At 40.5% G+C, this 13,092-nt stretch overlaps 2 protein-coding genes across 5 annotated transcripts in view; one reads left to right on the forward strand and one right to left on the reverse strand.

Moving 5' to 3' along the window:
• Positions 1-160: 160 nt before the first annotated feature.
• On the forward strand, positions 161-9,053 carry tpte (transmembrane phosphatase with tensin homology). 4 transcript variants are annotated; one of them, XM_031572214.2, is made up of 19 exons: positions 161-298; positions 842-903; positions 1,176-1,250; positions 2,088-2,135; positions 2,414-2,578; positions 3,901-4,020; positions 4,334-4,433; positions 4,735-4,798; positions 4,902-4,966; positions 5,238-5,298; positions 5,395-5,476; positions 5,788-5,876; positions 6,131-6,192; positions 6,282-6,362; positions 7,205-7,310; positions 7,655-7,752; positions 7,863-7,958; positions 8,075-8,145; positions 8,238-9,053. In XM_031572214.2, exons 1-19 carry the CDS (start codon positions 296-298, stop codon positions 8,338-8,340), a joined length of 1,551 nt encoding a protein of 516 aa, XP_031428074.1. In that variant the 5' UTR covers positions 161-295; the 3' UTR covers positions 8,341-9,053. The 4 variants fall into 4 exon arrangements, with proteins under 4 accessions (XP_031428074.1, XP_012683113.1, XP_042564459.1 ...); XM_012827659.3 differs by lacking the exon at positions 161-298 and adding an exon at positions 339-458; XM_042708525.1 differs by lacking the exon at positions 161-298 and adding an exon at positions 385-409.
• Positions 9,054-11,963: 2,910 nt separating this feature from the next.
• LOC116221554 (uncharacterized protein K02A2.6-like) overlaps positions 11,964-13,092 on the reverse strand; it is a 6,263-nt gene continuing 5,134 nt past the window's right edge. The window contains exon 2 of the mRNA XM_031572713.1: positions 11,964-12,254. Within this exon, the coding sequence (XP_031428573.1) occupies positions 11,964-12,254 (291 nt within the window). The remainder of the gene's footprint in view (positions 12,255-13,092) is intronic.

Genomic DNA, 13,092 nt, shown 5'->3' on the forward strand with positions numbered 1-13,092 from the left:
GTCTGTCGCTTAATTGAAAACAGCTGTGGCCGAATTCCTTGCAACCTAATTACTTTTAAGACGACTTGTATGTATACGAATGCGAATGCCACTTATATGTAAAGTCAAAACATTTCATAGTTCATACATAAGCAAGCCCTTCTGACTCAAACTTGGAGAGGAAAAGGTAGTGGCTTCTGGAGCGCATGAGGAAGTTCAAAACCGCTACGTTAGCAGAGACGGGGGGGAATAACTGTGGATGTAAGGAAAGAAAAATATCACGAGCAACCTTTGAACCGTTTTCCTTGGTATCCTCATGGTAAGTCACAAGACAGATACTATACTTCAAAAGACGGTCGGCAAAAAGCAGGGAATGCACTTGAGAATGCTACGTAGTAAAATAACGTTTTGACATTGCTAAGTTCACGACGTAAGGGAAACAAAAGAAAAGTTGCATTCCGTCAGCCGAAAGCTTTCTGGTTTGTATCATTCTTCATGTGGATTCGTATCCTTAAATAATTTACACTTTTGGCTCTGAGTGCACTAGGTAATTTAAGGACAAGTGCATTTGCTCTGCGTGAATGCGAACATTTCAACAACTGTTAAATTCTAATGTATTCTGACCATTCGTGTTACTGTTAAACACCTTGACTACGTCCAACTACCACTCCTTTTTCTGTTAAAACATAAATACGTTGCACAAAGGGTAATAGTATTGGCTAGTTTTGTTATTATAATTGAAATCCTACGAAGATATACTAGTAATTCAATCTGAAGTCTTGCTCAGACAACTTTTAAATTGTCTGAAATATATGATGTGCCCTGTCTGTGTTGATGATTTCTGTATGATTTCTGATTTCAGGATCCAACTGACATGTCATCCGTGCATTTTAACCCTGGACTCGATGATAAAGAGGTTAATGGGTAAGTCGAAAACCTTTAGCCTGATATAAACAAAACACAAAATGAAGCTCTTGAAACCTTTAGGCTGTTTTATGATGATAACACATTTCCATCAGATATAGCAGTCAACACTTTATTTTTCATCTAAACAGTCGTACGTGTGCACAAAGGGCATACTCTTTATGTGTTGGTGTCAAATGTCCTGGATTGATGCCCATGGTGTTGTGATGTATATCGTGGTGTTACCCATGGTGTTGTGATGTATATCGTGCTGTTGTTCCTCTTTGTTTCAGAAATGAAGAAAAAGAAGCCCATGTGGAGATTGATGATGGCAAAGAGGAGAATGGCGAGCCTGACACCCTATACCAGTAAATCAGTTTCGGTTCTTAGTCTTTAGGTCTGCACAGGATATCCTGGCTCAAAAGTACCTGTTCACAGATGATTCACATCTTCCTCACCATATAAGCAGAGTTTGTACTAATGTCATTGAGTTAAACCAATCAACAGGGATAAACAAAAAAAATTGTGATTTTGAAAGAACATAAAATGTGTAATGCAGGTTGATACGGACTGAAAGGTATGTGACTCATGTATTCATGAAAATGATTTATTTGAGTGCAATATTGGATTAATGATAAATGGCAACTTTTCAGCCTATATGGGCCCACCTTGGGGAGGTATTTCAGCATTATATGCAGGGTTGCCGCAGTCATAGAAATCCGGGAAAAGTCATGGCATTTTAAAATCATATATTCCAGTCATGAAATTCAGTATATTCATCAAAGGTTTTTGAAAAGAAATGACATTTGACGATGATGTTTGTAGGTCCAATGAAATGAATTGTTCTCCATGAATAATGGAGTGTGAATGGATTGTGTGAATTTCTGCAGCGCGATACAGTATCCACTTGAATTTGAAAAACTGTTCTTGAAGGCTTTCTGAGACCCATAGATAATCTGTGCTTGCAGGAGTGCTGTACAGTCTTAATCAGACAAACTGGACTGGGACAGCCTCACCCCATGGACCAGGGAACCCACTGAATGAAACCTAGCACAGGGACTGCTAGCATGCTAGTTCCTCTGTCTCCTAAATAATCTCAGACCTCTTTATGGAGAGCAAAAGAGGGCTAATCTCGAATTAAAGGTTCAGAAATGACGACCCTTTCCCATCAGTGCATAACTACCCTTTTCTTCCTTTCTGTTCAGCCAAATCCGAAGGAAGATTGCTCCTTTTGTGATGTCCTTTGGTTTTCGGTAAATGCTTTACATTTCTTTCTGAAAACATTTTGTGACTGCCATGGTTTTGCTTTCTTGAATGTATTCTTGTTTACAGAGTTATAATAACTCTGTAAACAAGAATACATTCAAGAAAGCAAATAAATTGCGTAATCTCAAGAAATGATGTGCAACAGCATGTACTGCAATAAGAAAACACCTCCACGTATAGGCTACTGTAAATCTGTACTGTAAATCGCTTTGGATAAAAGCCTCAGCTAAAACGTAATAAGTCTCCCATGCGTGTGTATCCTCAGAGTGTTTGGTCTGGTGCTCATCATCGTGGACATCTGCCTGGTCGTGGCTGACCTGGCCATTCCCATAGACAGCCGTGCAGGTCTGGGGGATTGGCTGGAGGCCATCTCCCTGGCCATCGCCATCTTCTTCCTAGTGGACGTACTCCTGAGAGTCTATGTGGAAGGGTAAGAAAGACCCCTGTCTCACTCTGGGCTCTACTGCTTTGGCCTGTTCACTCCGTCTCTCTTTGCACTTCTAGTCCACTTCTGGTTTCACTACAAGTAGGAATACCCTAAAACAGTTAACATTGTCGAGGGGTAAGGAAGGCCCCCTCTCTCACTCCGGGCTTAACTACCTTGGCCTGTTCACTCTGTCTATAGTTGTGCATTTAGTGTGGATGGCTTGACATCAAGTAGGAATACCCTAAAGAACAAAACAAAGAAAGTCACCAGGAGAATGTTTGGGACCAGGACAGAAACTGTAATATCGCAGGGATCTCACAGCTGTGTTTGCTGTGTTTGCTGTGATACAACCATTATTAAATGATAGCGAGACTACCGGTATTATTTTAAACACTCCCTTGTCTAGTTGATGGTCATAGCACAACAGTGTTTTTGTGGAGCACAGCTCTGCTAGGCCCCCCCTCTCACTCCGGGCTCATAGCATTGGCCTGTTCACTCTGTCTAGAGTTGTGTAGAACATAACAAAGAACATAACAAAGAGTGTAAGTGGACTGGTTGCTGTTACGGCGAACGTGCAGTGATGCAGACTTGCACTATAACTCTCAGAATAATCTCAACACTTATGACGTGTGGATGTGGATGCTCCATATTCAACAGACAGCTGAAGAGACAAAGTCGTTAAAGCTGAAGATGGGAAGCGACGGCATATAACAAAACTGCAGGGCAAGTAACGTCAGTGCACAGTGCACAGTGCACAGCGTTATGTAGATCCTCCTCTTTCAAAGACAGTGCCTCCACAGTTGAGCGTGACCATATTTCAATTCAGTTTTATGTCTATGGCTAACTCCCTTTTAAACAGGAAAATGCCTCGTGTCTGCAGAGTGACCATGTAGAAATACAATAGAGTTCTTTGCAAATTCTATGGTAGTAACTCTAGATACTTACGGGTACGAGGGAAAGGTTTTGGAATGGGAGTAAAAAGTACTGGACAGAGGGGAAAAAGTGATGGAAGTGAAAGATGTGTTGATTCAGGGAATTCTCACCACAGGAAGCATTGCACAGGAAGTGTTGCCTTGCATCAGGCAGTTATTCCAGGATATTTAGCTGACTCGCTTTAAATGTGAATTTGATCTCAGTCCTAATTTGGTGACCCAAATCATTTGTTAAATATTGCAAAATAGAATACATCATGACAGTTGCTCAGAATGTATAATATGATGCTACTGGTAAAAGTCTTCTGCATATTTAAAGGTAAATTACTACAGTGAAGTATGCCATTCTTCAGCATTACACATTCAGGAAGAAAATGACGTTTTCTTTTGCAGGTTCAAGGTGTACTTCAGCTCCAAGCTGAATATCATGGACGCGTGCATTGTGGTGGTAACATTAGTCATCACCATGATCTATACTTTCTCTGACTTCTCAGGAGCTAGCCTCATACCAAGGTAGTGTCATTATTGTCCTAAATAAACATATCTGAGATTCAATTAAGTTGTGCACCAACCCCCCTCTGGAGGTGATTTGATGTTACTGGAGATGTTACTGTGTCAGATATATGATTTGGTTAAAGAATTCACTGACATTTTCTTATCTGTGATCTGTAAGATAACTGGATACAGATGACGTTTAAATGCAAGTTATAATTTGGGGCATGAATCTTAAAAAAAACAAAAACAAAAAAAAACAGGACAGATATGTTGTGTTGTGCTGTTCATCACAGGTGTGGTCTGTGACTGTGTGTCTGATGTATCTCCACAGGGTGTTCAACTTCTTGAAGGCGCTGAGAGTCATCATCCTGGTCCGCGTCTTCCGCCTGGCCTCGCAGAAGAAGGAGCTGGAGAAAGTCACCAGGAGAATGGTGAGTTTGGGGCCAGAACAGAAGGCGCAATATTGCAGTGATATCACAGCTGTGTTTCCTGTGTTTATTGTGATACAACCTTTAGTAAATGATTGCGAGACTACCGGTATTACTTTGAACACTCCTTTGTTTAGTTCTGATGGTTGTAGCACAACAGTGTTTTTGTGAAGCACAGCCCCGATACTTATTCTAGCCACATCTATCAAGCAAATAAATAGGAATAGGAATCTTGTTAGTCTGCACATTTTAATGCTGTTTTGCTTTGCGTTACAAATGAGTGAACTTGGTGTAACTCTCACAGGTCTCAGAAAACAAACGACGCTATCAGAAAGATGGGTTTGACCTGGACCTTACATATGTCACAGGTTGGTGTGATTTCTGTTCGGTTCACTGCGGTGGCGGTATTGTGCTGAGCGCTTGCTTTTTTAGTAGCTCTGTTGCCTCATACAGTACCATATTTCTTTACAGATAGAGTCATCGCCATGTCTTTTCCATCTTCTGGGAAGCAGTCTCTCTACAGGAATCCCATCAAAGTAAGCAAGTCTTATTGAGATACATGACTATATGAGACATATGATTCAGTGCAGCATAGGACTAAATAAGAAGAGAAGGATTTACAGGATGGAGAAACATTTATATTTTTGTTACATTAATTGGATTTTTCTTGAAATACAGAAGTTCAGTATATCCACTATTACCATACGATGTTAGTTAGAATAGTATACTTTGACTGCAAACAAATTATGTTATGATAGTTTTCTCTGCACATGTTACAGAACGGTTATGTCCTTGTTTTTTTGTCAGGAGGTGGCACGATTCCTTGACACTAAACACCTTGATCATTACAAAGTATACAACCTCTGCAGTAAGTGAACCCACTAATCATGGCCCAGAAACAACAGCAAAATACATATTTTAAATCAATGAATCACTACATTAAGTCTGACTGGCTTCTTCTCAGGTGAAAAGGGCTACGATCCTCAGTTTTTCCACTACAGGGTGGAGCGTGTTCTTATAGATGACCACAATGTCCCATCTTTAGAGTAAGTAGTTCCTTATGTAGAGGGCGATATCACACATACATTTCCTGTTTGTGTTAGATGGATTGCAATCCCTACGCGGGTCACTGAGTTGATTAAAACATTGAAAGAATGATAACCTTTATCTTTCAATTGACAATCTCTTTTTATCTGAGATGAAATCCATAGCCAAAAAGAAGCGTCATTATGTAAATGCTTTCAGGCTTCATAGTTTTTCATTGCGTATTCCAAGGGCTTTGCCTTTTGTGTCTTTGGTGTACCGGTAGTGGTGATGTGTACATTTTGTGTTTCTTTTCAAATCCTGTCTTTGCCAGAGATATGTTAAAGTACACTGTTAGTGTGAGAGATTGGATGTCCGAAGATTCCAGGAACGTCATTGCCATTCACTGCAAAGGAGGGAAAGGTAAGACAGTCTATATATTTGACTCTATAGTTGTAATAATCAGTAAGACAGTCTATATATTTGTGTAATAATCACTTTCAGTATTTTACAAAATAACTAAATATCAATGTTGTGTCTTAGAACAGGTATCTTTGCATCTGTTTTGCCATACCATTTCATTACTAAAACACCTCTCCCTGTGAACCCTTCCTCATATTCTTCTGGACGCTGATAAGTGTGCTTTCTAACGTGACCGAGCTCTTTCGTTTTTCCAGGACGCACTGGGACTCTTGTGTGCACCTGGCTCATTGACAGTGACCAGTTTGAGAGCGCTGAGGTACAGCATTAGCAAGCTCACATACATATTTGTGCCTTTTGTTCTAACGACATGTATGCTGACATGACCTTCCTGTGATTGTCTTACAGGAGAGTCTGGACTACTTCGGGGAGAGGAGGACTGACAAAAGCATGAGCTCTAAATTCCAGGGCGTGGAGACCCCCTCCCAGGTGAGTCCTCATAAGAGAATGTGTAAACATCTATCATTAAACATGTCTATCTGTAAATATCTATCATTAAACATGTCTATCTGTAAACATCTATCATTAAACATGTCTATCTGTAAACAGCTATCATTTGAAGAGGCTGTCTGCGATTCAGGTCCAATGGACTTTTTGTAAAATTTTTGTCAGCGGATTGCTCCTCACTCTCGTCTAGCTATCCATTCTGTGTGTATGCATTTGAAGACACTCTGGTGTTCGTACGCAGTCCTGAAGACACTCTGGTGTTCGAACGCAGTCCTCACTCTGGTGTTCGTAAGCAGTCCTTACTCTGGTGTTCGTAAGCAGTCCTCACTCTGGTGTTCGTACGCAGTCCTGAAGACACTCTGGTGTTCGAACGCAGTCCTGAAGACACTCTGGTGTTCGTAAGCAGTCCTCACTCTGGTGTTCGTACGCAGTCCTCACTCTGGTGTTCGTACGCAGTCCTCACTCTGGTGTTCGTACGCAGTCCTGACGCTGTAAATGGGAAACGAACATTTTGGCTTGGAGCGAGCCATAAACAATTCAAGCCAATTAGCGCGATGTTTCAGGACAACCTGTCACAACAACCTTTCAGCAGAACCGTGGACACTACCGTTAACTGGTTGAGTGTGTATCTAAAAGAGCAGAGACAATATCTCACATTGTTAGGGAAAAGGAGGACTCGTGGAGTAACTTTTGAATTAAAACTCTCTTTTTCTTTCTCTCTGTGCATGACTGAGCAAATGTCTAAACTTGTGGTTGAACCAGTAAAAGCATGAAGCTGGCATGGCTAAGAGAATGTATCACATTGGATACGTCTATGTCTTCAGAGCAGGTATGTTGGATACTATGAAGTCATGAAGACCAAATATAACCGTCAGCCACCCCCTGAGAAGTTCCTGAGGGTAAAGAGCATCCGCATCCACTCCATTGCAGGTGAAGGGTCCAGATTTGGATTCAACCCTTTTTACCCATGTTGCTACACATGTTGCTCTCATGACCGTATTCAGTGGCTTTCTCTTACTGGGTATTGGACGTAGACATGCCCCTCCTATAAATCATTTACAGTTATCCTATGTACTGAGCGCTATTGTTGAATCTGAACCACTGTATAAAAGTGAAGCATGAAGAGTTGTATTGTAAAAGAAAATTGTTCATCTTTGCCATCTGAAAACATCAGAGGTAGAACAAATCCGTGGCTGTAACTCTCGCCTGTGGTCTTCCATGTCTTCATCTGGTGGTGTAACTCCTGCCTGTGGTCTTGAATGTCTTCATTGCAGGTGTGGGCAAAGGCAATGGCAGTGACCTGTCGGTAAAAATCATTGTGAAGAAGGAGCTGGTGTTCCAGTGTGTGTGTGCCAAGCAGGACAGATGTACGGTAAGTAAAGTTGAAAACATAATGCAACATATCTGTTTATTCTCTGTCTGTATATATTGGTCAATGTTTGTCAATCTTTTCTTCATTCATATCTTTTCTTCGTTTCCCAGCTATTTCCAGACACTGGCAATAATGCAGTGGTCATCAGTTTACAGGACTGTCCAGTTATCTCAGGGGATATCAAGGTCATGTTTGAATCCAGTGCGGTGAGTTTGAACACTGTTTTCATCTTTCAAGTCTCATACAGTGACATTTGATTTGATGCCTTTTGCATATTTTCACAAAGATTAGTTAATAAACATATAATCCAACCTCCATTCAGGGTCTTCCGAAAGGATACGAAAAGTGTCCCTTCTACTTCTGGTTCAATACCTCCTTTGTTGAGAATAACAAGTAAGATTTATTTCACTTGTGATTTGGCTGATAAATTCAACATTTTTATCCGACATCACAATCTCACATCCTTCATGTCGTCTCCCCCTTAGGCTGTTTCTGTCCAGGGAAGAACTGGACAATCCACACAAGTCTAAGGTGTGGAACCTCTACAAAGAGGACTTTGGTGTGACTCTGTCCTTCAGCGACCCATGATGAGGTGTGAGCGGACACATCTGCTTTCCCTCACGGAGACAGATGTCCTCCTTTAAACTAAGGAATGTAAACATACGCGTGAGGATGAACGGGGGAAAAACAGAGAAGAAGAAGCACTCCGACTCTGGGAGAATGGATCCTAAGACGCAAATGTATTTTCATATAAAATAATATGAATATACAAGATGGATCCTCAGCTGTTAAGACACAAATGTATTTTCCTATAAAATAATATGAATATACACAATGGATCCTAAGGTCTTATACATTCAATATTTTCAGATCCACTTGTGGCCAGTCTACAATTCAGTCCTCGAACTCAATCCTGGACTTCTGGTCCGTGGTGTAATTTACCTGTGAAAAAGGGACAGACACTTGCTCAATCTATGAAAAGATGATTTAGGAAATGATTTGAAATGTAATGAAATGTAGTGAAATGTTATCTATTTAGTTATCTATTTAGCACTGTTTGGTACAATAGAGTGAGTTCTATGTTGTTCTTGGTGCACATTTGTAATCATTATTTTGACATGGACATTCTGACATTAAAAGGCATGAAAGGGAATAAAGACACTACAAAAATGCTATACTGTAAGGATGGAAAAGGAGGTTAGATTGTCTTCTTTGATTTACAATGTCTACAATTGTAAGGGACTTTTATAATGGCTCATGACTTTGAAGATGTCATCAATAAATGCACTGTTTAAATCTTACGGTGTCACTGAGTTAAATGTGTTTAATGTAACACTTCCCCAAGCAGCAACTTCCTTTGGCAAGGCAGGGCAAGTTTATTTATAGAGCACATTTCATACACCGGCAATTCAATGTGCTTTACATAAACAAGAGCAAAATGAACCTCCAAAGCAAAGAAAAAGACATGGGAAAGATAAACAATATAATGAATTAAAAGAAAGTAAAGAACATAATTAAAATAACATAAAAAGTCCATAAAATAGAATACAAACATAATTAAAAGAATGTACAAAGTCCATAAGAATACAATAAAAACATGATTCATTGAAAGTGTAAAATCCATAAAATACAAGAAAACCATAATGAAAAGAACGTACAAAGTCCATAAAAATAGAATACAAATATGATCAAAAGAAAGTATAAAGTACATAAAATCATTATGGAAGTAGCCCCGACTGTGTGTTCATTTCTTTCGGAACCCCAAATCCTTTGGACGAGATCCTGCCCACACCTGGCTTGAGTTTGCACCAGCTCAAATCACTGCCAGCGTCAGCCACTTGTACACGTATGTGGGTCACTACCTGGGTTCTGTTCAGCCAGGGAGATCAGTCAGGAGGCCTGCAAAGCCTTTGGATCAGTTTAGGAGTTCATCGTGAACTCTGAGGGACTATCCTCAGATAGCAGCTGGTTGTTTGATGGATGATCTGAATGAGATAGGCTCTGTACTGGGCCTTTATGGCTTGGGGAGTCATTGTAGTGAGACACAGTTCCCATATAAATCCCCATATATGAGTTACGTCTCACGAAGTGACCGAAAGAGAACCTTGCAAACACCACCAACAGCCCAGCTGGTGCTGATAAAGCTTGCTAACATGCTAATGGGGAATGTACGATCTGGACATGATAAAAGCTTGCTAACATGCTAATGTGCGATCTGGACCTGATAAAAGCTTGCTAACATGCTAATGGGGAATGTGCGATCTGGATCCAATCTGCACCTAATAGGGCCTGTATCTGTCTGCCGTCTGTACCTGATATTATCATGAATATATTCTTTAGACCAGTATCACATTTGACTGCTCACAACAGGTTGACACTTTGGTAAACTGAGCTAGCTAATTAATCATTCATTACTACACACTTAATCCAACACTACTCTTTATGACTGTAATGCTAACATATGGTGTATCTCTCCATGGGTAGATCACTGATTTAAAACTATAAGGGTTTTTTAGGACTAGGAGCACACTTGGTGTGAGAGTGGAGATAATGGCGGTGGTTACAAATGACACCACTAGGTGGAGCCTCCTGCACAAGATGAGTCCCTGTGTAATGCTGTACGGATTGTTTGTTTGAATCCTCCTGATGAGGTCATAAAGTTCTATAGGTTTGAGATATAGTTTATTATTTGTTTATTATGTAAATTATGTTTATATTTATTATTTAATAGTTCTCTACTCAAGCTGTTCCTTGCTGTCTTGTTTGGGGGTTGGGTGTGTGACTACACTCTCACATGACTGCACAAGTGGCCTCTCAACTTTCATAGTCTGAAAGTCTGAAAATCCATTAAAGGTTACTGATTAACTGTTTATGGACCTGTTTTTTCCCCCTCAAAACGTAGTCAGATGATAATGTAAATGCGGATGGCATACTTTCCCTTCCTTCATAACTGGGATGCTTGCAGATTCAGTTGTGGGAATTGTGATCTAATTTCACAGAATCAGTTTAAATTTCCCCTTACAGATATGGGATTTGCCTTTTCTAACCAATGAATTACCTGTAGATAATCACTCCGGATGTCACATGGCATTTGGACACTGACTAACGAGTTTATAGTACGGCCTTTTTTAAATTCTGTTGTTTTACTACCCTTTCCACAGAGCAACTTGTGTTTGTATAGTACAGAACAGCAGGTAAAACTGACAGAATAATTAGGTCAGGTTTCATAGGTGGCTTGACTTCAACTGTGAGTAGGTTTGCGATTTAAGATGTTTATAAATTGTGTGATTTGAACATTCAGGTGTGTCAGAAAGTGATAGCAATCACCTTACACATGTGAAGCAGAAATAAAACAATGATTAATCCATTAACAAAATAAAGGCTATAAAGAATAGACATGTTCACTCACAGGATATGCTGTAATTTCTTACAGTCCACTCTTGAAGCCATACATAGCATCACATCAACTTTCTTTCTCAGAGTCACACCTTTCAAAGAGGTGCCCAGTGGCGCTGATGTCCTGCCTAAGGTTGCTCCCTCTGTGGCCATTAGGGAGTCTTACCCATCATTGGACTCACCACCATCACGTACACTGGTCCTCTCCCAGTCTCAATAGGTAATTTATGGGGTCATTCCGTAATTTGATACTATAATATAATATATAACATAATTTTTTTCTCAGGTTTGGGAAAAGCATTTGAGAACCACCACAGCCAAGGAGACAGTCTAAGATAATTGAGGAAAACATAAGGGCATCTGACATCCGAAACACAAGTAAATATAAATGTAAAATGGCCAAAATTGTCATAGAACATCATAGCATGCATCTTCTTTTCATCCGTCCGTGTGTGTGTTCCATGTTTCAGCTCTGGCATATTGTGTGTGTGTGTGTGTGTGTGTGTGTGTTTGTGTGAGCGTGAGTGTGTGTGTGTGTGTGTGTGTGTGTGTGTGTGTGTGTGTGTGTGTGCATGTTCGTACGTGTGGGTTAGGATATGCATATTTGTCTCTGGGGAAATCACTTTTTCAAATTCCAGAGAAGTCGCTCACTGATTGTCTCTTGGTCTTCCTGTTCCATGCACTCTATTGAGTGTGTCTTTCTGCCCTGAGCCGATGAAGCTCTGAAAAGTGTCAAGATCATCTTGTTGTGCCTCTGGTTGTTGTCTTTATTGTCTTCATCGGTTATGGTCTATTTTGTTCCATCAGTCAATCTCTTAAGGGGAATCTCTGAGCTTGTGGATCTCAGATCCATGGATGGTCTCAGGTCCTTTGAATCCCTGGTCTGTAGAAATCTGTTGTGTGGTGGCCGTCTGGATTTTTCCTTTTCCCCTGTTCTTCTCTGTGGTGGTCCTGGGCCACATCTCTAGTCTCTTGACCCCTCTGGTCTCCCAAGTGGATTCTGGCCCCACAAGCTCCATTGCCATTTGGCCTTCTTCACAATTGGTACCTCTTTCCATTGGGTTGGTCATCTGGTGTCTGATATCCCCTCCTTTCCCCACAAGAATCTACACACATCAAACATGCATTGAAATCAACACAAACATAATCAAGACACAACCTTAAAACAGTTTTCCACATATAAACCATATTGTCAATGTGTGCTTCTATCAACATCATTTGGAATTCCAATTTATTGGCTGCTTGTGTCATTCTCTTCAAGCAGTGATTCGTCTGGCTAGGTGTTAATAGATTTTGTCTTGAGGCAATGCCAATAGAGTCTGTAGATTATGTACTTTTCTGAAGCAGGTCTTGGTAGCTTTTTCTTCTTGTCTGTGATGTATTTTGGTTTGTGCCAATTGGAGGGGCGTGCTTAGGCCCGATTTAAGCGTGTCTATTCATTCTGTCGGGAGAACTGCTAATGAAAAGACGTAAGTCAACACAAACATCAAAATCTGTCAATCTGTAAATGTTCAGGTCTCCAGACTGGTGAGGAATTCTAGAAGTCCTTGAAGGGCATTGGAAACTTTACATTTTTTGTGTTTGGTATCTTGGAATAATTCTCGAACCGGGGACCCTGCCCACTCGTAGGGCTTATCCTCCGTGTTCTCTATTCCGTCAAACATCCCCTGTGAACTATGTTTTGTGATGTATTTAACAATTAGAGCTTCCATTGTAAAGTATTAAAAAAATCTCTATAGTCTCTATTATCCAGCCAACTTATTTAATACCATGCCACAATTTGTCGGGCTGACCGCACTTCTTCGGGTCGTATTTAACACAATGTCACACTCGTCTATACGTCGGCTTATCCTGGATCACAGTACTTCGGGCTTAAAACCCACTACTTCATGTTTTCAACAACTCATTTCAGTTACCTTAGAAACGTTTCACAGTCTGGGCCTC

Source organism: Clupea harengus, chromosome 8, assembly GCF_900700415.2.
Source record: "Clupea harengus chromosome 8, Ch_v2.0.2, whole genome shotgun sequence".
NCBI lineage: Eukaryota > Metazoa > Chordata > Actinopteri > Clupeiformes > Clupeidae > Clupea > Clupea harengus.